Source organism: Chiloscyllium punctatum, chromosome 39 (assembly GCF_047496795.1).
Source record: "Chiloscyllium punctatum isolate Juve2018m chromosome 39, sChiPun1.3, whole genome shotgun sequence".
In the NCBI taxonomy this organism is placed as follows: Eukaryota; Metazoa; Chordata; class Chondrichthyes; order Orectolobiformes; family Hemiscylliidae; genus Chiloscyllium; species Chiloscyllium punctatum.
In genome coordinates this window covers 64,218,424-64,242,005 of record NC_092777.1, presented here as the reverse complement: position 1 = coordinate 64,242,005, position 23,582 = coordinate 64,218,424, and the positions used below count along the sequence as shown (strand labels likewise).

Below are 23,582 nucleotides of genomic sequence, written 5' to 3'. Positions count from 1 at the left end.
AGAGAGTGGGGGCTCTGGGGGGAGAGAGAGAGAGAGCAGCCTCCTCCCTTGTCCCTCAGAGAATGGGAGCTCTGAGGGGAGAGAGCAGCCCCCTCCCTGTGTCCCTCAGAGAGTGGGGGCTCTGGGGGGAGAGAGCAGCCCCCTCCCTGTGTCCCTCAGAGAGTGGGGGCTCTGGGGGGAGAGAGCAGCCCCCTCCCTGTGTCCCTCAGAGAGTGGGGGCTCTGGGGGGAGAGAGCAGCCCCCTCCCTGTGTCCCTCAGAGAGTGGGGGCTCTGGGTGGAGAGAGCAGCCCCCTCCCTGTGTCCCTCAGAGAGTGGGGTCTCTGGGGGGAGAGAGCAGCCCCCTCCCTGTGTCCCTCAGAGAGTGGGGGCTCTGGGGGGAGAGAGCAGCCCCCTCCCTGTGTCCCTCAGAGAGTGGGGGCTCTGGGGGGAGAGAGAGCCCCTTCCCTGTGTCCCTCAGAGAGTGGGGGCTCTGGGGGGGGGAGAGCAGCCCCCTCTCTGTGTCCCTCAGAGAGTGGGGGCTCTGGGGGGAGAGAGCAGCCCCCTCCCTGTGTCCCTCAGAGAGTGGGGGCTCTGGGGGGAGAGAGAGAGAGAGCAGCCTCCTCCCTGTGTCCCTCAGAGAATGGGAGCTCTGGGGGGAGAGAGCAGCCCCCTCCCTGTGTCCCTCAGAGAGTGGGGGCTCTGGGGGGAGAGAGCAGCCCCCTCCCTGTGTCCCTCAGAGAGTGGGGGCTCTGGGGAGAGAGAGAGCCCCCTCCCTGTGTCCCTCAGAGAGTGGGGGCTCTGGGGAGAGAGAGAGCCCCCTCTCTGTGTCCCTCAGAGAGTGGGGGCTCTGGGGGGAGAGAGCAGGCCCCTCCCTGTGTCCCTCAGAGAGTGGGGGCTCTGGGGAGAGAGAGAGCCCCCTCCCTGTGTCCCTCAGAGAGTGGGGGCTCTGGGGGGAGAGAGCAGCCCCCTCCCTGTGTCCCTCAGAGAGTGGGGGCTCTGGGGGGAGAGAGCAGCCCCCTCCCTGTGTCCCTCAGAGAGTGGGGGCTCTGGGGAGAGAGAGAGCCCCCTCCCTGTGTCCCTCAGAGAGTGGGGGCTCTGGGGAGAGAGAGAGCCCCCTCCCTGTGTCCCTCAGAGAGTGGGGGCTCTGGGGGGAGAGAGCAGCCCCCTCCCTGTGTCCCTCAGAGAGTGGGGGCTCTGGGTTTGTTGGGGAGAGAGCAGCCCCCTCCCTGTGTCCCTCAGAGAGTGGGGGCTCTGGGGGGAGAGAGCAGCCCCCTCCCCGTGTCCCTCAGAGAGTGGGGGCTCTGGGGGGAGAGAGAGCCCCCTCCCTGTGTCCCTCAGAGAGTGGGGGCTCTGGGGAGAGAGAGAGCCCCCTCCCTGTGTCCCTCAGAGAGTGGGGGCTCTGGGGGGAGAGAGCAGCCCCCTCCCTGTGTCCCTCAGAGAGTGGGGGCTCTGGGGAGAGAGAGAGCCCCCTCCCTGTGTCCCTCAGAGAGTGGGGGCTCTGGGGAGAGAGAGAGCCCCCTCCCTGTGTCCCTCAGAGAGTGGGGGCTCTGGGGGGAGAGAGCAGCCCCCTCCCTGTGTCCCTCAGAGAGTGGGGGCTCTGGGTTTGTTGGGGAGAGAGCAGCCCCCTCCCTGTGTCCCTCAGAGAGTGGGGGCTCTGGGGGGAGAGAGCAGCCCCCTCCCTGTGTCCCTCAGAGAGTGGGGGCTCTGGGGGGAGAGAGCAGCCCCCTCCCTGTGTCCCTCAGAGAGTGGGGGCTCTGGGGAGAGAGAGAGCCCCCTCCCTGTGTCCCTCAGAGAGTGGGGGCTCTGGGGAGAGAGAGAGCCCCCTCCCTGTGTCCCTCAGAGAGTGGGGGCTCTGGGGGGAGAGAGCAGCCCCCTCCCTGTGTCCCTCAGAGAGTGGGGGCTCTGGGGAGAGAGAGAGCCCCCTCCCTGTGTCCCTCAGAGAGTGGGGGCTCTGGGGAGAGAGAGAGCCCCCTCCCTGTGTCCCTCAGAGAGTGGGGGCTCTGGGGGGAGAGAGCAGCCCCCTCCCTGTGTCCCTCAGAGAGTGGGGGCTCTGGGGAGAGAGAGAGCCCCCTCCCTGTGTCCCTCAGAGAGTGGGGGCTCTGGGGAGAGAGAGAGCCCCCTCCCTGTGTCCCTCAGAGAGTGGGGGCTCTGGGTTTGTTGGGGAGAGAGACTAAGCAGCAAACTCAGTGCCCAGTGACTGATCGCCTCCCTGTCCGTCTGTAGCCGAGTTCCCAGCTTGTGATCACCTTATCGCCGCTTCCTCTCCTGCTGTCCTCCTCCTCCCCCCCCCCCCCCCCCGGTGCTGTCCCCACTATCGGGGAACGCTGGCAATCACCAGGATTTGCAATCTCCAGCCGCGTCTCTCTTAGCGAGCACTCCATCATGTCCTTAATGTCCCAGGAAACGGAGCCCGAGCACTTCGACGGCTTGTCTCTTTTATACTGGTCGGTATTTCCGTGTGTGTGTGTGTGTGTGTGTGTGTGCGAGTCTGCCTGTCTCCCTGTCTGTCTCTGTCCGGGCTTGTCTGACACTATCACTCCCTCTCAGTGTGCATTTCTCTCTCAGTATGTGTGTGACTGACTTTCTCTATACGTGTGGACGGGTAGGAGGCTGGAAGAACACAGCATGCCAGGGAGCATCAGTTTCTGTATATGTGTGTCTGTCTGTCTCTCTGTAAGTGTGCTCCTCACTCTCTTTTTCTGTTAAGTGTCTGTCTGCCTTTCTCTCTGGCAGTGTAATTGTGCATGCGTTACCCTATCTGTCTGTAAGTCTCCTCTTTCTGTCTGTAACTTTGTCTTTCTCTCTCTATTTCAGTCTCTCTCCCTCTAAGTTTGTTTGTCTTTTTGTCTTTCTCTGTCTCTGTGTGTATGTTGTCTCTCTGTCTCTGTGTGTATGTTGTCTATCTGTCTCTGTATGTTGTCTCTCTGTTTTTGTGTGTACGTTGTCTCTCTGTCTCTGTGTGTATGTTGTCTATCTGTCTCTGTATGTTGTCTCTCTGTTTCTGTGTGTACGTTGTCTCTGTCTCTGTGTGTATGTTGTCTATCTGTCTCTGTATGTTGTCTCTCTGTTTCTGTGTGTACGTTGTCTCTCTGTCTCTGTGTGTATGTTGTCTATCTGTCTCTGTATGTTGTCTCTCTGTTTCTGTGTGTACGTTGTCTCTCTGTCTCTGTGTGTATGTTGTCTATCTGTCTCTGTACGTTGTCTCTCTGTTTCTGTGTGTACGTTGTCTCTCTGTTTCTGTGTGTACGTTGTCTCTCTGTCTCTGTGTGTATGTTGTCTATCTGTCTCTGTATGTTGTCTCTCTGTTTCTGTGTGTACGTTGTCTCTCTGTCTCTGTGTGTATGTTGTCTATCTGTCTCTGTATGTTGTCTCTCTGTTTCTGTGTGTACGTTGTCTCTCTGTTTCTGTGTGTACGTTGTCTCTCTGTCTCTGTGTGTATGTTGTCTATCTGTCTCTGTATGTTGTCTCTCTGTTTCTGTGTGTACGTTGTCTCTCTGTTTCTGTGTGTACGTTGTCTCTCTGTCTCTGTGTGTATGTTGTCTATCTGTCTCTGTATGTTGTCTCTCTGTTTCTGTGTGTACGTTGTCTCTCTGTTTCTGTGTGTATGTTGTCTATCTGTCTCCGTATGTTGTTTCTCTGTCTCTGTGGGCACGTTGTTTCTCTGTCTCTGTGTGTATGTTGTCTATCTGTCTCTATGTTGTTTTTCTGTCTCTGTGTGTACGTTTTTTCTCTGTCTCTGTGTACACGTTGTCTATCTGTCTTTCCATTTCTTACTTTATAAATGTCTCTGGTTTTTGGCTTTCCATGTCTCTGTAAATTTCTATCTTTCTGTCTTTCTTTCACTGTGTTTTTCTCTCTCTTTGTTTCTCTTTAAGCATGTCTACCTCTGACCCTCTCTCTCTATATGTGTCTGTCTCACTGTCTCTCTGTCTCCCTCTTTCTTTCTGAGTATGTCTGTCTCACTGTCTCTCTCTCGCTCTCTCTTTGTAACAGTGGCTGTCTCTCTGTAACTGTGTCTGACCCTCTGAGTATGTCTGTCTCACTGTCTCTCTGTAACTGTCTGATTCTCTTTCTCTCTCTCTCTCTCTCTCTCTCTCTCTTTCTGAGTGTGTCTGTCTCACTGTCTCTCTCTCTCTCTCTCTCTCTCTCTGTAACTGTGGCTGTCTCACTGTCTCTCTGTAACGGTGTCTGACTCTCTCTTTCTCTGTCTCTCTCTGTCTGTCTGTCTGTCTGTCTCACTGTCTCTCTCTGTAACTGTGTTTGCCTCACTGTCTCTCTTTCTCTGCCTCAGTGTGTCTGTCTCACTGTCTCTCTCTCTCTATGTTACTGTGTCTGATTCACTGTCTCTCTTCCTCTGTCACTGTGTCTGACTCACTCTCTCTCTCTGTAAGTGTCTCATTGTTTCTCTATCTCTCTGATCTGTGTGTTTGTCTCTCTCACTCACTCTCTGTATGTTTCAGTGTGTCTGACTCAGTATCTCTCTCTCTCTGTCTCAGTGTGTCTGCCCCTCTGTCCGTCTCTCTCTCTGTCTCTGTCTCAGTGTGTCTGCGTCTCTGTCTGTCCCTCTCTCTCTGTCTCAGTGTGTCTGCCTCTGTCTCTCTCTCTCTGTCTCATTGTGTGTGTGTGTCTCTCTCTCTGTCTCAGTGTGTCTGCCTCTGTGTCTGTCTCTTTCTCTCTCTGTCTCAGTGTCTCTGACTCACTATCTCTCTCTCTCTCTGTTTCAGTGTGTCTGCCTCTCTATCCATCTCTCTCTCTGTCTCAATGTGCCTCTCTGTCTCTCTCTCTCTCTCTCTCTCTCTCTGTCTCAGTGTGTCTGCCTCTCTGTCTCTGTCTCCCCCTGTCTCAATGTGTCTGCCTCTCTGTCTCTCTATCTCTCTGTCTCAGTGTGTCTGTCTCTCTGTCTCTGTCTCTGTCTCTCTTAGTGTGTCTGTCTCTCTGTCTCTGTCTCTCTCAGTGTGTCTGCCTCTCTGTCTCTCTGTCTCTCTCGCTCTGTCTCAGTGTGTCTGCCTCTGTGTCGTTCTCTCAGTCTCTGCGTGAAGGGCTAGGAAGGCAGCAAGTTTAACTAAAGAGAGGCCGAAGGCTCAGTTACCCTCCAGACCACTGGAGAAGTGCTTTTGTTTGGGTGGGATGGGGAATAGAAAGCTAAAGTGTTCACCAACCTGTGCAAAGAAAGCTGCAACGGTTGTTCCTTTGGTTTTGACTCAGATTTTTGAAGTTATTGCTGGAATTTTCCAACTGCAACCCGGGATGCTTGTGTCATTTCAACTCCAATCTGCATTCTCAGAGTTCCCCTCAGTGTGAGGTGGGGGCTGGGCAGATGCTGACACACTCTGGGACACTGAGGGGATGTCAGCAGCTGGAGGCCTAGTCTAACCCTATCCAACCCCCATCCTCTGAGTTAGTTAGTCAGTTTATAGGCTTAGGGAAGAACATTCAGCTCTACGAATGGCAATGGACAGCTTTTGGCAACTTTGCTTTACACAGATAAAATTGCACATGCAATAAAATCTGTAAGGTTTAATAAAATGAGGGTTAGGGGTTTACAAGAAAGCCATTCTCATGTAATAACTAACACGATTACACTAGAGTCATAGAGATGGATGGCACAGAAACAGACCCTTTGATACAACTCGTTCATGCCGACCAGAGCTCGTTTCACCTGCCAGCACCCGGCCCATATCCCTCCAAACCCTTCTTATTCATATACCCATCCAGATGCCTACGCTGTAATTGTACCAGTCTCCACCACTTCCTCTGGCAGCCCATTCCTTACACATACCACCCTCTGCATGAAAACTTTGCCCCTTTGATCTCTTTTAAATCTTTCCCCTCTCACCCTAAACCTATGCCCTCTAGTTCTGGACTCCCCGACCCCAGGGAAAAGACTTTATCTATTTATCCTATCCGTGCCCCTCATGATTTTGTAAACCTCTATAAGGTCACCCCTCAGCCTCCGACGCTCCGGGGAAAACAGCCCCAGCCTGTTCAGCCTCTCCCTATAGCTCAAATCCTCCAACCCTGGCAACATCCTTGTAAATCTTTTCTAAACCCTTTCAAATTTCACAATGTCCTTCCGATAGGAAGGAGACCAGAATTGCTTACAATATTCCAACAGTGGCCCCTAACCAATGTCCTGTACAGCCGCAACATGACCTCCCAACTCCTGTACTCAATACTCTGACCAATAAAGGAAAGCATACCAAACACCTTCCTGATGAAGGGCTTTTGCCTGAAATGTCGATTTCGAAGCTCCTTGGATGCTGCCTGAACTGCTGTGCTCTTCCAGCACCACTAATCCAGAACCTTCTTCACTATCCTATCTACCTGCGACTCCATTTTCAAGGAGCTATGAACCTGCACTCCAAGGTCTCTTTGCTCAGCAGCACTCTCTAGAACCTTATCATTAAGTGTACAAGTCCTGCTTAGATTCGCTTTCCCAAAATGCAGCACCTCGCATTTATCTAAATTAAACTCCATCTGCCACTTCTCAGCCCATTGGCCCATCTGATCAAGATCCTGTTGTAATCTGAGGCAACCTTCTTTGCTGTCCACTACACCTCCAATATTGGTGTCATCTGCAAACCTACTAACTATAACTCTTATGCTCACTTCCAAACGATGTATATAAATTATGAAAAGTAGAGGACCCAGCACCGATCCACTGGTCACAGGCCTCCAGTCTGAAAAACAACCCTCCACCACCACCCTCTGTCTTCTACCTTTGAGCCAGTTCTGTATCCAAATGGTTAGTTCTCCCTGTATTCCCTGTGATCTAACCTTGCTAATCAGTCTCCCATGGGGAACCTTGTTGAATGCCTTACTGAAGTTCATATAGATCACATCTACTGCTCTGCCCTCATCAATCATCTTTGTTACTTCTTCAAAAAACGTAATCAAGTTTGTGAGACATGATTTCCCACGCACAAAACCATGTTGACTGTCCCTAATCAGTCCTTGCCTTTCCAATTACATGTACATCCTGTTCCTCAGGATTCCTTCCAACAACTTGCCCACCACCGAGGTCAGGCTCACTGGTCTATAGTTCCCTGGCTTGTCCTTACCACCCTTCTTAAACAGTAGCACCATATTAGCCAACCTCCAGTCTTCTGGCACCTCACCTGTGACTATCGATGATACAAATATCTCAGCAAGAGGCCCAGCAATCACTTCTCTAGCTTCCCACAGAGTTCTAGGGTACACCTGATCAGGTCCTGGGGATTTATCCACTTTTATGCGTTTCAAGACACCCAGCACTTCCTCCTCTGTAATATGGACATTTTTCAAGATGTCACTATCTATTTCCCTACATTCTATGTCTTCCATGTCCTTTTCCACAGTAAATACTGATGCAAAATACTCGTTTAGAATCTCCCCCATCTCCTGTGGCTCCACACAAAGGCTGCCTTGCTGATCTTTGAGGGCTGAAAATGTGTTGCTGGAAAAGCGCAGCAGGTCAGGCAGCATCCAAGGAACAGGAGAATCGACGTTTCGGGCATCAGCCCTTCTTCAGGAATCTTTGAGGGGCCCTATTCTCTCCCTAGTTACCCTTTTGTCCTTAATGTATTTGTAAAAACCCTTTGGATTCTCCTTAATTCTATTTGCCAAAGCTATCTCATGTCCCCTTTTTACCCTCCTGATTTCCCTCTTAAGAATACTCCTACTGCCTTTATACTCTTCTAAGGATTCACTCGATCTATCCTGTCTATGCCTGGCACATGCTTCCTTTTTCTTATCCAAACCCTCAATTTCTTCAGTCATCCAGCATTCCCTATACCTACCACCTTTCCTTTTACCCTGATAGGAATTTACTTTCTCTGGATTCTCGTTACCTCATTTTTGAAGGCTTCCCATTTTCCAGCTGTACCTTTACCTGTGAACGTCTGCACCCAATCAGCTTTTGAAAGTTCCAGCCTCACACCATCAAAATTGGCCTTTCTCCAATTTAGAACTTCAACTTTTAGATCTGGTCTATCCTTTTCCATCACTATTTTAAAACTAATCGAATTATGGTCGCTGGCTCCAAAGTGCTCCCCCACTGACACCTCAGTCACCTGCCCTGCCTTAATTCCCAAGAGTAGGTCAGGTTTTGTACCTTCTCTCGTAGGTACACCCACATACTGAATCAGAAAATTGTCTTGTACACACTTAACAAATTCCTCTCCATCTAAACCCTTAACACTGTGGTAGTCCCAGTCTATTTTGGAAAGTTAAAATCCCCTACCATAACCACCCTACCATTCTTACAGATAACTGAGATCTCCTTACAAATTTGTTTCTCTATTTTCCTCTGACTATTAGGGGTCTATAATACATCCCGATAAGGTGTTCATCCCTTTCTTATTTCTCAGTTCCAGCCAAATGACTTCACTGGATGTATTTCTGGGAATATCCTCCCTCAGCACAGCTGTAATGCTATCCCTTATGAAAAACACCACTCCCCCTCCTCTCTTGCCTCCTTTTCTGTCCTTCCTGTAGCATTTGTATCCTGGAACATTAAGCTGCCAGTCCTGTCCATCCCTGAGAAATGTTTCTGTAATTGCTATGATATCCCAACTACCTGTGAACATCTGAAAAGGACAAAGTGAGGACTGCAGATGCTGGAGATCAGAGTCAAAAAGTGTGGTACTGGAAAAGCACAACCAGTCAGGCAGCGTCCGAGGAGCAGGAGTTGACATGTCGGGCATAAGCCCTTCATTCGCCCTCCACTTTCCTGATGACTCGCCTGCTCCTCGGATGCTGCCTGACCCGTTGTGCTTTTCCAACATCTGAATAAGGCAGAGAACCCATTTACTTATACACCTTTTGTGTTTATCCAACAGTCTCACTCTTCCATTAGTCAGTTGATAATTCAGAACTTGAGTATGTTTGGAAAAGAACACGTTTAGTTGAAATTGAACGTCAGCACTTGTCAGGACAATGCATAATTTTATACTGTGTGGAACTTTTTCACTGTTTTCCCTTTACTTTGGAATTATCTACAACTTGTCCCCATGACAGCAAGACAAAACACTGGCAAAGTGTTCTTTTACAATCATACTCAATCTCACTGTTTCGATCACCTGTGATTTCCACATCAGAACTTTTCATTTAAATACTCCAAGTTTTCATAAATTTTGCCCAGATCCAGTTGCAAATGTTTTTAAATTTAGGATTTTTCGGAAATCAGTGCAGTAAATTGCATTATTTAACAATAATGCTGGGAATGAAAGGGTTAATTCATGAGGACAGGTTCATGACCAGGCTTGGATTCCCTTGAGTAGAGGCGGTTAGAGAGATCTGATTCTGCCATTTAAAATGATTAAAGGAATTGAGAGAGGAATTGAGATTAAAGGAATTGAGATTAAAGGAATTGAGAGAGAGGAATTGAGATTAAAGGAATTGAGATTAAAGGAATTGAGAGAGGAATTGAGATTAAAGGAATTGAGATTAAAGAAATTGAGAGAGGAATTGAGATTAAAGGAATTGCCAAAGAGAAAGGGAATGTCTTGTGGCACAGTCGGTAGTGCATCTGGCTCTAAACCAGGTTCAGGTCCCACCCCAGGACTTCTTAACCAAACAAAGTGAGGGGCGGCACGGTGGCACAGTGGTTAGCACTGCTGCCTCACAGCGCCAGCAGACCCGGGTTCAATTCCCGCCTCAGGCGACTGACTGTGTGGAGTTTGCACATTCTCCCCGTGTCTGTGTGGGTTTCCTCCGGGTGCTCCGGTTTCCTCCCACAGTCCAAAAATGTGCAGGTTAGGGTGGATTGGCCATGGGAAATGCAGGGTTATGGGGGAAGGGAGTGGGTGGGTCTGGGTGGGATGATCTTTGGAGGGTCAGTGTGGACTCGATAGGCTGAATGGCCAGCTATGGGTACCAACTTGTAAATCCTTCCAATGCGTGCCAGAGGCAGGCGATAAAAACAGGAGAGATTCCTGGTAGCTGTGCTTGTTGCAGTGTGGCAAGCTGTAGTCTCTGGCTTCAGGCTAGTGACCTGTTCTAGGCAAAGAGATGTAAACATGTGCTTTATCATTTGTCTCCAAACTAGGGAAGTCTTCAAATTCCTCGGGTGAGAGAAAACAGATCAAGAAAGGATGTCAGCTTCAAATTGGCAGCTTAGGAGGAAAATGAAGAAGCATCTCTTACACCTGCAGAATATTGGAAATCTCTCTGCCTTTTCCATCATCTTCAGTTCCCCCAGCAGATCTGCTATCACTGAGCTGCTAGTCACAGCTTAGCTCTGGGATGCCAAGCAAAATGCAATGGGGTGCTGTCCTCCCGTGCTTTCCTTTGCTCTTCACATAAAAGAATCTCATTGGAAGGTCTTCACCTCAACACTGAGAGTGGAAGGATCAGTTTTAAATAGAATCACTGGCATTTGCTTCTTTCTCTAGCTTCAGTGGTCATGTGAGTGAATGTTGAAAGTGGTGGATGTGGTACCCATCAAGTGAACTGCTTTGCCCTGGACAGTATTGAGCTTCTTATCAAAAACTCATAGAGGTATACGACACAGAAACAGGCCCTTTGGCCCAACTTGTTCATGCCAACCAGGTTTCCTGAACCATACTCGTTCCTTTCCTTGTCACTGTGAAAGAGTGAGTACCTTTTATAGATCAGCTCTTGGGTTTTGTTCAAGCCATTTGTAATTGGTGGTGTATTTTTACATTTCTTTAGGACTATTATGGGTCCCTATGGAATCAACCGAGCTGTTCATCGTGTTGTGTTCTCTGACTGTGAGAATGGGCTAGGTAAGAGCAAACTCTCTGATGTGTACCAGGTTCAGCTGAGGATTCCCAGCAACTGAGGTATGGCTGAGTTTACTGCAACCTGTCTCTTTCAATAATCGCATGTTGCAATGATGTTTACTTCCAGAGTAAAATAAAGGTAAGATCTTGCATTTATATAGAGCCTTTCACAACTTCACCATGTCCAAAATGCTTCATAGCTAATTATCTCCAAAACCTCTGAAGTGCAAAATCATTTGTAATGTAGCAAATGTGGAAGCCAATTTATGCACTGCCAGCTTCCACTAACAATAATGAGATAACTTATTAGACAATCTAATTTTAATATTATTCATTGAAGATTACAAACTCGCCAGGGCAGGAGAGAGAATGCCCTTGTTCTTCTCTATCAGAGGCATGAGAATATCTTGCATCCTTACAGGAGAGCAGACAGGGCCTCCGTCCAACATCTCTCCCAAAAGACCATGCTGAATTCTCCATCAATCCCTCAGTTCTGCTCTGGGAGTGCCAGCTGAGTTTAAATGCTGAAGTCTTTGGAGTGGCTCTTGAACTCACAACCATTGAGCTTGTAGGCAATGAATCATGGAGGATGCCAGTGTAGTTAATGCTGAACACCCAACTGTGGAGAGGGAAAGGGTTTCAACATAGTGACTGATTCCAGGAATTTTGTTATTGGAATGGTATTTCCCTCAGTTACGGTGCTCATCCTGAAAAAGGCAATGCATTGTGAATTATTGAGGGAAAGTAGTGTTTATTCCTATCTTGGAGTCTATAACCATGTGGCTTTAAGTTTAAATTAGAAAGATGAGCACCACTTTAAACCAATTAAGTGAGCTCCATCCAAGTGAGATACACAACCATTTCTTCCGTTGGCTCAGTCAAGATATTGTACTCGATACCTTTCAGTAACCAACATTACATGGCACTTTTAACAAAATAAAATAACCCAAGGGATTTCACAGGAATGTAATAAGACAGGCTGGAGGGAGGCCAAGGAGGGATTCAAGCAGAAGGCAGAGAATCCAAAATCTGAAATGATGTTGGGTTAGGTGTCAGTGTAGGTCAGAGAGTATGAGGTGCTGGATGAACCAGCCCTGGTGTGTGCATCAGGATACAGGGATTAGGGTTTTGGATGAGCTCAGGTTTACGGGGCGTAAAAGGTGAGAGATTGGCCAGGTGAGTAATAGCATTGTCAAATGTTAAAGTATCTAATGCATGAATAAGGATTTCAGCAGGACCACCTCAGATGAACAAAAATATTTCTTTCTCTGTTTTAGGTATTAAAATTATTGGTGGGTTTAAAGAACAAACGGGTGAGGAATACGGGATCTACGTTAAGCGTATTTTGCAGAGAGGAATAGCTGCAAGTGATGGTAGGTGCAAACACATCCTTTAATTATTTCACTTGCTACAAGTTCATCAACAACCTGTGTCCTACAATCTTATACTCCACAACCACCTGATGAAGGAGCAGCGCTCCAAAAGCTAGTGCTTCCAAAGAAACCTGTTGGACTATAACCTGGTGTTGTGTGAATTTTAACTTTGTCCACCCCAGTCCAACATTGGCGCCTCCAAATCACAATTTGAGCATGGCATTATTGGCTTTCGTAGGACATTGTGGGTCATCACCCACTGATGCAGGGTTACACCCACAGCTATGTTTCCTGTGGCAATCTGAAGACATGATTCTTCAAATTTCTGTACTCTAGTGGAGAGACTTCAGAGCCACTTGGTTTGGAAACCGTGTGTGCACTGCTCCCAGCTCCCGGTTATTGAACTCAATCCAACATATAATGCTGTTTCGTTTACATGAATCTTTGTGCCTTAGTTTTAGCTGTCTGGTGGGCCATGCGGGCACCATCAAGCTGTCAGTGTAGTGTATTCTTTGGTCAGTGATCGATCTACTGAAGTTGCTGTAATTAATAAAGCAAAAACAAGGAGACCATTTAGCCCTTCATTCCTGTGCTGTCTCTTTCAGAGAACTGTCTGATAGAGTCCCACTCCCATAGTCCTGCACATCTCTCCTTTTGAAGTATTTAACCATTTCTCTTTTGAATATTGCTATTGCATCTGCTTTACAACCCTGCCAGGTAACATTTTCCAGACCACAGTTCACTGTAAACTAAATTCCCTTCATCTTTTTTTTCAAACTGGTTACCTTATATCTGAAGTGTTCTCAGATTATCAACTCGCCTGACAGTGGGGAGAGTTGTCACTACCTAAATGTATGAAAACACCACATGGGTTTGAATACTTTTATCAAATCTCTTCTTTGTTCTCAGGTATACAGTCCCACCCTCTCCAATTTCCACACAAAACTGCAGTCCCTTTTCCCCCCTCCTATTCTTCACCAGCAGAGGCAGGAAACAGCCTCAGGGTTTGGCACCATATGACCTGTCCCAAATTTTGCCTCAGAGACAACACCACTTAAGGGATTCTGATGATGAAGAGTAACCCACATCAACAGAATTAACTGTTGGAAACCCCCTCGTCAACTCATACCTGGCTACACAAGCAGCTTCCATCAGTGGTCACTGGAGCAAGGATCCTAACCCAAGCATGTTAGAGATGGCTTCTGAATTGAGAGAGTTGGGGCCGGATCTTAGTTAAGGATGGTTTAGACCCATGTTAATATGAAGATCCCATTTCATTGGCCTAGGGATCAGAAATTCCATTCTTGCTCTGGATGCAGATGAAAATGGGACAAACCTCTCACCAGATGAGCTGTGTTAACCCCGGAGAGGAGCGACGTTGGGACTCCTGTAAAATGCAGGGTAGAATAGACTTAACTGTTTGTCAGTCATATCCTACTTTCAGTGAATGCTTCTGTTTCAGGTCGCTTGCAGGCTGGTGACCTGATCCTGGAGGTGAATGGAGAAGATCTAATGGGAGTTACCAATGAGAGGTACACAACACTGGAGCTAAACAGTGTCCAGCAATGTTCTTTACTGTTAGTGGTAGTTGCTTTCAGTTGCCTGAGCTTTTAAACTCTGGAATGTCCTACCTAAACTCTCTCCACCTTCCTCTCTTTTCCTTTAAGGTGCTCCTTAAAAATGACCTGTTTAGCCAATATTTTGTTCCCCTGTCCTAATCTTTCCTTGGCTCATTGTCAAGTTTTGTTTGGTAAGGCTGCTTTGAGACATCCTGGGATATTTTGCTGTGTCAGTGGCAGTATAGAAATGCAATTTATTATGGTGAGGGGTCAGGGACCTCTGATAAATAGCCCAACCAATTATTCAGTTGCTAACAAAATGAAATATTGCAGATGCTGAAAAACTGAAAATAAGCTGTAAAGGCATATTGCTATTCCGCATGTTTGGCAGCCTCGGGGGAGCGAGAGAGAGAGAGAGAGAGAAACAGTTAGTCTTTCTCTGTGAGGACCTAGTATCAGAACTGAAAAAGGCCCTGGAGTGAGAAGGTTTTCACCAAGTGTATCGGTCACTAGGAAGGTTGCAGTGAGAAAGAACAAAAGGGAAGTTCTGTGAAGGGTTAGAAAGCAAGAGAGAGTAAATAACATGATGGTATAGGGCAAAATAACACTGTGACAATCCAATCATTCAACATTGCGCCACAGATTAGCCACAAAAATAATCAAATCAAGCTTCAGGCTTTATTCTGAGAGCAATAGGATCAAAAAGAAAGGAAAATATGTCATCCCCGTCACTCAGAGAGTGCTGTGTGCCGCTCCACTCACCATATTATAGATAGGAGTTAAAGGCACTGAAGAGAGGGCAGAGAAAATTTACAGGGATGAGACCTGAAATGTGTGGGTTTACAGGAAACAATTGACGGTTTTAAAAAGAGAAAGCTGAGGGGTGACCACATCGAGGTCTAAAACATTCATGGTGAATACGGAGAGAATGAAAACCTCTTGTGGGGAAGGTCGCCACCAAGAAATCCAATCGGGAATCCAGGAAGAATATTTTCACTCCGAGAGTGGGGTAGAATGTGAATTTCATTCCCACAGGGAATGGTTAAAAGTGAATGGAATAGAAATATTTAAGAGGAAGATAGACAAGCAGATGAGAGAGAAGGATCACAAGGATGAATTTAGTTGAGGGAAAGATGCGAGGTTCAAGTGGAGCCTCCATACCCAGTGTGAATTGGTTGGGTCAGTATACTCAGCTGTACACCCCATGGAATTTACATCCCTCGTCATCTTCCACTATCAGTCCTTTCGCCTTTGTCTCTCCTCTTTCTAATCTTAGGCATTCTCCCAAGCTCTTTCTCCCACCACACTCTCCTTGGTTAAAATCGCATTGCTATGTGATCTTCAGTCGTGTCAGCTGGCTATTTGACTGTGGGGTAAAAACAATGACTGCAGATGCTGAAAACCAAATACTGGATTAGTGGTGCTGGAAGAGCACAGCAGTTCAGGCAGCAACCAACGAGCAGCGAAATCGACGTTTCGGGCAAAAGCCCTTCATCAGGAATAAAGGCAGTGAGCCTGAAGCATGGAGAGATAAGCTAGAGGAGGGTGGGGGTGGGGAGAGAGTAGCATAGAGTACAGTGGGTGAGTGGGGGAGGAGATGAAGGTGATAGGTCAAGGAGGAGAGGGTGGAGTGGATAGGTGGAAAAGAAGATAGGCAGGTAGGACAAGTCCAGACAAGTCAAGGAGACAGTGCTGAGCTGGAAGTTTGAAACTAGGATGAGGTGGGGGAAGGGGAAATGAGGAAGCTGTTGAAGTCCACATTGATGCCCTGGGGTTGAAGTGTTCCGAGGCGGAAGATGAGGCGTTCTTCCTCCAGGCGTCTGGTGGTGAGGGAGCGGCGGTGAAGGAGGCCCAGGACCTCCATGTCCATGTCCTGCCCCACTGAACTCATCTCTACCTACCTTGACACTATCCTATCCCCCCTAGTCCAGGAACTCCCCACATACGTTCGAGACACCACCCACGCCCTCCACCTCCTCCAAGACTTCCGTTTCCCCGGCCCCTAACGCCTTATCTTCACCATGGATATCCAATCCCTCTACACCTCCATTCGCCATGACCAGGGCCTCCAAGCCCTGCGTAGCCATGGGCACACGTATGGGCCCCAGCTATGCCTGTCTCTTTGTTGGCTATGTAGAACAGTTGATCTTCCGTAATTACACCGGCACCACTCCCCACCTCTTCCTCCGCTACATTGATGACTGCATTGGCGCCACCTCGTTCTCCCGCGAAGAGGTTGAGCAATTCATCAACTTCACCAACACATTCCACCCTGACCTTAAATTTACCTGGACTATCTCTGACACCTCGCTCCCCTTCCTGGACCTCTCCATCTCCATTAGTGACGACCGACTTGACACTGACATTTTTTACAAACCCACTGACTCCCATAGCTACCTGGATTACACCTCTTCCCACCCTACCTCTTGCAAAAATGCCATCCGGTATTCCTAATTTCTCCGCCTCCGCCGTATCTGCTCCCAGGAGGACCACTTCCACCATAGGAGACACCAGATGGCTTCCTTCTTTAGAGACCGCAATTTCCCTTCCCACGTGGTTAAAGATGCCCTCCAACGCATCTTGTCCACATCCCGCACCTCCGCTCTCAGACCCCACCCCTCCAACCATAACAAGGACAGAACGCCCCTGGTGCTCACCTTCCACCCTACAAACCTTCGCATCAACCAAATCATCCACCGACATTTCCGCCACCTCCAAAAAGACCCCACCACCAGGGATATATTTCCCTCCCCACCCCTTTCCGCCTTCCGCAAAGACCGTTCCCTCCGTGACTACCTGGTCAGGTCCACACCCCCCTACGACCCACCCTCCCATTCTGGCACTTTCCCCTGCCACTGCAGGAACTGTAAAACCTGTGCCCACACCTCCTCCCTCACCTCTATCCAAGGCCCTAAAGGAGCCTTCCACATCCATCAAAGTTTCACCTGCACACCCACCAATATCATTTATTGTATCCGTTGCTCCCGATGTGGTCTCCTCTACATTGGGGAGACTGGGCGCCTCCTAGCAGAGCGCTTTAGGGAACATCTCCGAGACACCCGCACCAATCAACCAAACCGCCCCGTGGCCCAACATTTCAACTCCCCCTCCCACTCTGCCGAGGACATGGAGGTCCTGGGCCTCCTTCACCGCCGCTCCCTCACCACCAGACGCCTGGAGGAAGAACGCCTCATCTTCCGCCTCGGAACACTTCAACCCCAGGGCATCAATGTGGACTTCAACAGTTTCCTCATTTCCCCTTCCCCCACCTCATCCTAGTTTCAAACTTCCAGCTCAGTTACTGTCTCCTTGACTTGTTCTACCTGCCTATCTTCTTTTCCACCTATCCACTCCACCCTCTCCTCCCTGACCTATCACCTTCATCTCCTCCCCCACTCACCCATTGTACTCTATGCTACTCTCTCCCCACCCCCACCCTCCTCTAGCTTATCTCTCCACGCTTCAGGCCTTTATTCCTGATGAAGGGCTTTTGCCTGAAACGTCGATTTCGCTGCTCGTTGGATGCTGCCTGAACTGCTGTGCTCTTCCAGCACCACTAATCCAGAATTTGACTGTGGGGGACAAACCTGGAACTGAGCAGAACCATCCAAAGGAAACAGGTCTGCAGAGGCTGGAGATCAGAGTTGAGAGTGTGTTGCTGGAAAAGCACAGCAGGTCAGGCAGCATCCGAGGGGCAGGAGGATCGACTTTTCTGGCCGGAGCCCTTCATCAGGAATGAGGTTCCTGATGAAGGGCTCTGGCCTGAAACGTCGATGTTCCTGCTCCTCGGATGCTGCCTGACCTGGTGTGCTTTTCCAGCTGCACAGAACCATCCAAACCCAAGTACAGGAGCATTGAATTATAAGGCTGGAGAAGTCTACCCTCTTCATCTTTGGAAGGAAGTGACTGAGATTGAACCTTGTAGCACTGCACAAAGCTGAGAAGTAGGTTTGTCAACAGTTTCTTGTGGCAGCTTGAGATTGGCAGTAAATACCAACAGTGTCCCTGTCCATCTGAAAAAAAATTGTGTTCAAAAAGAATAGTAACAGAAAAGTTAAATCCAGGTTGTTACTTCAAAGTAAATCAATATAGTAACATAAGATTGAACTGATGTCAGGAAGGTTCTCTTCAGTTAAGAAATTACTAATTTTGTGAAGTCATTTGGAAATAGTGGATGCTGTGTGAGATGCACTGTTTTCCAACATGACCTAGTTAAGATAGGCTGAACGGAGCTCCCTCATCCACATGTTATGAAATATTGGTCTGGGATTCGCAGTGAATTCCCCTGGAATTTCAACCCCATGCCATTCTTTGTCCCACCTTGACCAGCCAAGCTTCGAAAACCTGCCTTGTCTATATTGTTGCAATATTTTCTATTCTCAGCTCAGCTCTCTAATAGACTTCCCAAGACTGGTTGCATGTCGAGTTTCCTCACAGTGAGCTGCGTTCTGATCTTTTCCAGGGCTGTCGATATCCTACGCATGGCCTCAGCCTCCAACCACATGTCCTTGCTGATTGCCCGGGATGACGAAGCCAGGTAATGAAGGGCAGCTTCTGTCCAGTCTTCCTGAGTTAGGCAATGTTTTAATCCAAGGATCTGTGACATGTATGATTCGGGTTGTGCAGGGTAAACATTGTGTGGGATGTGTTGTCATTGTTAAATTTAGCCTCTCCTTGCTTCCTGCGAGTGAAGGAGGGAAAGGATCCTGTTAGGAGGTAATACATCAGTTCCACTGATTGAGCTGGGGTCTAAATATCGATAGCGAGAGAGCAGAAAGCACATTAGTTCCAGTCCAGTCACAACCTTAATAATTAATTAATTAGAAATCAGTTTACCAGTTAAGCTGATCAGTGTGTTAAAGCTTTGCTTTCTGTCTTTATTTCATTCCTTCTAAGCTCAGTAATACAATTTAAATCCGATTAAACTGTGGTGTTATGGTGAGACTAGCCCTGCAGTGTCCTACAACATAATCAGGGTGCCCTTTAGAGCATAATTTCGCCCATTCAGCTGGGTGTAAGGGACCCTATGGCTTTTTTCAAAACTCAGGGAGTTATCTCAGCTCAGCAGGCATCGGTTAGTTATTTATCATGACTAATTACATGGAAGGAATAGCAAGCACTGAGCCTAAAGGCAGGTAATTGAAATTGAAGTGCAGAGATGTTGTGATCACGTTGAATGATAGAACAATCTTAAGGGGTTGAATCTTCATTTCTTTCTTGTTATTGAGGATCACCCAGTTCACAGCCAGTGTTGATCGTTGTGTGAAGAGTGTGGGAGACATACCCATGTCATGTATATCTGATGGTGGGGTTTTGATATTTATTCTCAATGCAGCAGTTTTAATTTGTAATCAAAGTTCCCATCCTACGCAACAGGCATGCCCCATCCCGCTGTGCAGTGTGATCCCAGTGCCCCCTTTCCCTCTGTACAGTGTAATCCCAGTGCCCTTCTCTCTGTACAGCGTGATCCCAGTGCCCCTTCTCTCTGAACAGTGTGATCCCAGTGCCCCCTTTCCCTCTGTACAGTGTAATCCCAGTGCCCTTCTCTCTGTACAGCGTGATCCCAGTGCCCCTTCTCTCTGAACAGTGTGATCCCAGTGCCCCCTTTCCCTCTGTACAGTGTAATCCCAGTGCCCTTCTCTCTGTACAGTGTGATCCAAGTGTCCCTTCTCTCTGTACAGTGTGATCCCTGTGCCCCCTTCCCTCTGTACAGTGTGATCCAAGTGTCCCTTCCCTCTGTACAGTGTGATCCAAGTGTCCCTTCCCTCTGTACTGTGTGATCCCAGTGCCCCCTTCCCTCTGTACAGTGTGATCCAAGTGTCCCTTCCCTCTGTACTGTGTGATCCCAGTGCCCCTTCCCTTTGTACAAGTGTGATGCCAGTGCCACTTCTCACTGTACAGTGTGATGCCAGTGCCACTTCTCACTGTACAGTGTGATCCCAGTGCGCCCTTCCCTCTGTACAGTGCAATCCCAGTGCACCCGTCTCTCTGTAGAATGTGATCCCAGTGCCCCCTTCTCTCTGTACAGCACGATCCCAGTGCCTGCTTCCCTCTGTACAGTGTGATCCCAGTGCCCCTTTCTCTCTGTACAGTGTGATCCCAGTGCCCACTTCCCTCTGTACAGTGTGATCCCATTGTTCCCTTCCCTCTTTACAGTGTGACCACAGTGCCCCTTCTCTCTGTACAGTGTGATCCCAGTGCCACCTTCTCTCTGTATAACATGATCCCAGCGCCCCCTTCCCTCTGTACAGTGTCATCCCAGTGCCCCCTTCCCCTCTGTACAGTGAGGTTCCAGTGTCTCCTTCCCTCTGTACAGTGTGATCCCAGTGACCAGCCCCTCTGTACAGCACAGTCCCAGTGTCCCCTTCCCTCTGTACAGTGTGATCCCAGTGCCTCCTTCCCTCTGTACAGCATGTTCCCAGTGTCCCCTTCCCTCTGTACAATGTGATCCCAGTGCCCCCTTCCCTCTGTACAGCGCAATCCCATGACCCCTTCCCTCTGTACAGTGTGATCCCAGAGCTGCCTTCCCTCTATACAGTTTGATTCCAGTGTCCCCTTCCCTCTCTACAGCGAGATCCCAGTGCCCCTTCCCTCTGTATAGCGTGATCCCAGTGACCCCTTCCCTCTGTACAGTATGATCGCAGTGCCCCTTCCCTCTGTACAGTATGATCCCAGTGCCCAGCCCCTCTGTACAGCATGATCCCAGTGTCCCCTTCCCTCTCTACTGTGTGATCCCAGTGCCCCCTTCTCTTTGTACAGCACGATCCCAGTGTCCCCTTCCCTCTGTACACTGTGATTCCAGTGCCCCTTCCCTCTGTATAGCGTGATCCCAGTGACCCCTTCCCTCTGTGCAGCATGATCCCAGTGTCCCCTTCCCTCTGTACAGTGTGATCCCAATGTCCCCTTCTCTCTGTACAGTGTGATCCCAGTGTCCCCTTCTCTCTGTACAGTGTGATCCCAATATCTCCTTCCCTCTGTACTGTGTGATCCCAGTGTCCCCTTCTCTCTGTACAGTGTGATCCCAGTGTCCCCTTCTCTCTGTACAGTGTGATCCCAATATCTCCTTTCCTCTGTACTGTGTGATCCCAGTGTCCTCTTCCCTTTGTACAGCACAATCCCAGTGCCCCTTCCCTCTGCACAGTGTCATCCTAGTGCCCCTTCTCTCTCTCTGTACAGTGTGATCCCAAAGCCCCCTTCCCTCTGTACAGTGTGATCCCAGTGCACCCTTCCCTCTGTACAGTGTGATCCCAGTGCCCTTCCCTCTGTACAGTGTGATCCCAGTGTCCCCTTCTCTCTGTACAGTGTGATCCCAGTGTCCCCTTCTCTCTGTACAGTGTGATCCCAATATCTCCTTCCCTCTGTACTGTGTGATCCCAGTGCCCCCTTCCCTCTATACAGTGTGATCCCAGTGCCCCTTCCCTCTGTACAGTGTGATCCCAGTGTCCCCTTCCCTTTGTACAGTGTGATCCCAGTGCCCCTTCCCTCTGTACAGTGTGATCCCAGTGTCCCCTTCCCTCTGTACAGTGTGATCCCAGTGCCCCTTCCCTCTGTACAGTGTGATCCCAGTGTCCCCTTCCCTTTGTACAGTGTGATCCCAGTGCCCCCTTCCCTCTGTACAGCATGATCCCAGTGTCCCCTTCCCTCTGTACAGTGTGATCCCAGTGCCCCCTTCCCTCTGTACAATGCAATCGCAGTGCCCCCTTCCCTCTGCACAGTGTGATCCCTGTGCCCCCTTCCCTCTGTACAGTGTGATCCCAGTGCCCCCTTCCCTCTGTACAGTGTGATCGCAGTGCCCCCTTACCTCTGTACAGTGTGATCCCAATGCCCAGCCCCTCTGTACAGCACGATCCCAGTGCCCCCTTCCCTCTGTACAGTGATCCCAGTGCCCCTTCTCTCTGTACAGTGTCATCCCAGTGCCCTTCTCTCTGTACAGTGTGATCCCAGTGCGCCCTTCCCTCTGTACAGAATGATCCCAGTGCCCCCTTCCCTCTGTACAGCACAAACTCAGTGCCTCCTTCCCTGTGTATGAGGATCTAAAATTTGAATTTAGTTTGTTATCAGAAACAACAAGTATCTGTAGATATTTATTAACCACAAAATTGCTTTTCATTTTAATATAACAGCAAAATGGCTGTAATAATGATTTGACTCTGTGAACTTGAACTGATGCTCTGCTAAGTTGGTTGTATTTAGAGATAAGAGAGAACAATGGATTTTTCATAATATGAATCATAAGACAGTGATTTTGGATTTGAACTAACCTTGAACTGCTTGCATGGGATGGTACTCTATATAAATTAAGAACCCCATCCTGGAGAATATCATTGGATTAACCTGCTGTAAATCATGTCATCTTATTGTATGTGATTGATCTTTTCTGTAATTAAGGCTGTACTATCTCTTCAAAAATATATAAATAATGTGTAGTTTTCAAATGTAATTGCGCCATTTCTCCATGGAAAACAGAAGCTTTTAAACTCCGTGTTGCTGGACATAAATATGTGCCAGGCTGCCTTAATGTGATAAACTGGTAATCTTGCTTTAAACAGACCATACTCCTAGGGATTCTCTTGACCGATCCCGAGACTGAGAGGCCCCTTTGCAGGGGTCTAGATCTTCATGTACTGTGTGATCTCAGTGTCCCATTGCCTCTGTACAGCGTGGTCCCAATTCCCCGTCCCTCTGTACAGCGTGGTCCCAATTCCCCGTCCCTCTGTACAGCGTGGTCCCAATTCCCCATCCCTCTGTACAGCGTGGTCCCAATTCCCCATCCCTCTGTACAGCATGGTCCCAATTCCCCGTCCCTCTGTACAGCGTAGTCCCAATTCCCCGTCCCTCTGTACAGCATGGTCCCAATTCCCCATCCCTCTGTACAGCGTGGTCCCAATTCCCCATCTCTCTGTACAGCATGGTCCCAATTCCCCATCCCTCTGTACAGCGTGGTCCCAATTCCCCATCTCTGTACAGCGTGGTCCCAGTTCCCCGTCCCTCTGTACAGCGTGGTCCCAATTCCCCATCTCTCTGTACAGCGTGGTCCCAATTCCCCGTCCCTCTGTACAGCGTGGTCCCAATTCCCCGTCCCTCTCTACAGCGTGGTCCCAATTCCCCATCTCTCTGTACAGCGTGGTCCCAATTCCCCGTCCCTCTCTACAGTGTGGTCCCAATTCCCCGTCCCTCTGTACAGTGTGGTCCCAATTCCCCGTCCCTCTGTACAGTGTGGTCCCAATTCCCCGTCCCTCTGTACAGTGTGGTCCCAATTCCCCGTCCCTCTGTACAGCGTGGTCCCAATTCCCCATCCCTCTGTACAGTGTGGTCCCAATTCCCCGTCCCTCTGTACAGCGTGGTCCCAATTCCCCATCCCTCTGTACAGCATGGTCCCAATTCCCCGTCCCTCTGTACAGTGTGGTCCCAATTCCCCGTCCCTCTGTACAGTGTGGTCCCAATTCCCCGTCTCTCTGTACAGCGTGGTCCCAATTCCCCGTCCCTCTGTACAGTGTGGTCCCAATTCCCCGTCTCTCTGTACAGCGTGGTCCCAAATCCCCGTCCCTCTGTACAGTGTGGTCCCAATTCCCCGTCCCTCTCTACAGTGTGGTCCCAATTCCCCGTCCCTCTGTACAGCGTGGTCCCAATTCCCCGTCCCTCTGTACAGCGTGGTCCCAATTCCCCATCTCTCTGTACAGTGTGGTCCCAATTCCCCATCTCTCTGTACAGTGTGGTCCCAATTCCCCATCTCTCTGTACAGTGTGGTCCTAATTCCCCATCTCTCTGTACAGTGTGGTCCCAATTCCCCATCTCTCTGTACAGCGTGGTCCCAATTCCCCATCTCTCTGTACAGTGTGGTCCCAATTCCCCATCCCTCTGTACAGCGTGGTCGCAATTCCCCGTCCCTCTGTACAGCGTGGTCCCAATTCCCCGTCCCTCTGTACAGTGTGGTCCCAATTCCCCG

At 49.1% G+C, this 23,582-nt stretch overlaps 1 protein-coding gene across 4 annotated transcripts in view; it reads left to right on the top strand.

The window, feature by feature from the left end:
- stxbp4 (syntaxin binding protein 4) overlaps positions 1-23,582 on the top strand; it is a 519,129-nt gene that overhangs the window by 7,313 nt on the left and 488,234 nt on the right. For 3 of the 4 annotated variants that reach the window (XM_072558970.1, XM_072558967.1, XM_072558968.1), the window contains 4 exons: positions 10,634-10,707; positions 11,982-12,077; positions 13,540-13,609; positions 18,099-18,173. In XM_072558970.1, coding sequence (XP_072415071.1) covers positions 10,634-10,707; positions 11,982-12,077; positions 13,540-13,609; positions 18,099-18,173 — 315 coding nt within the window. Of the gene's footprint in view, positions 1-2,309; positions 2,425-10,633; positions 10,708-11,981; positions 12,078-13,539; positions 13,610-18,098; positions 18,174-23,582 lie in introns of those variants that run through there. The other variant, XM_072558969.1, reaches the window with a different exon arrangement.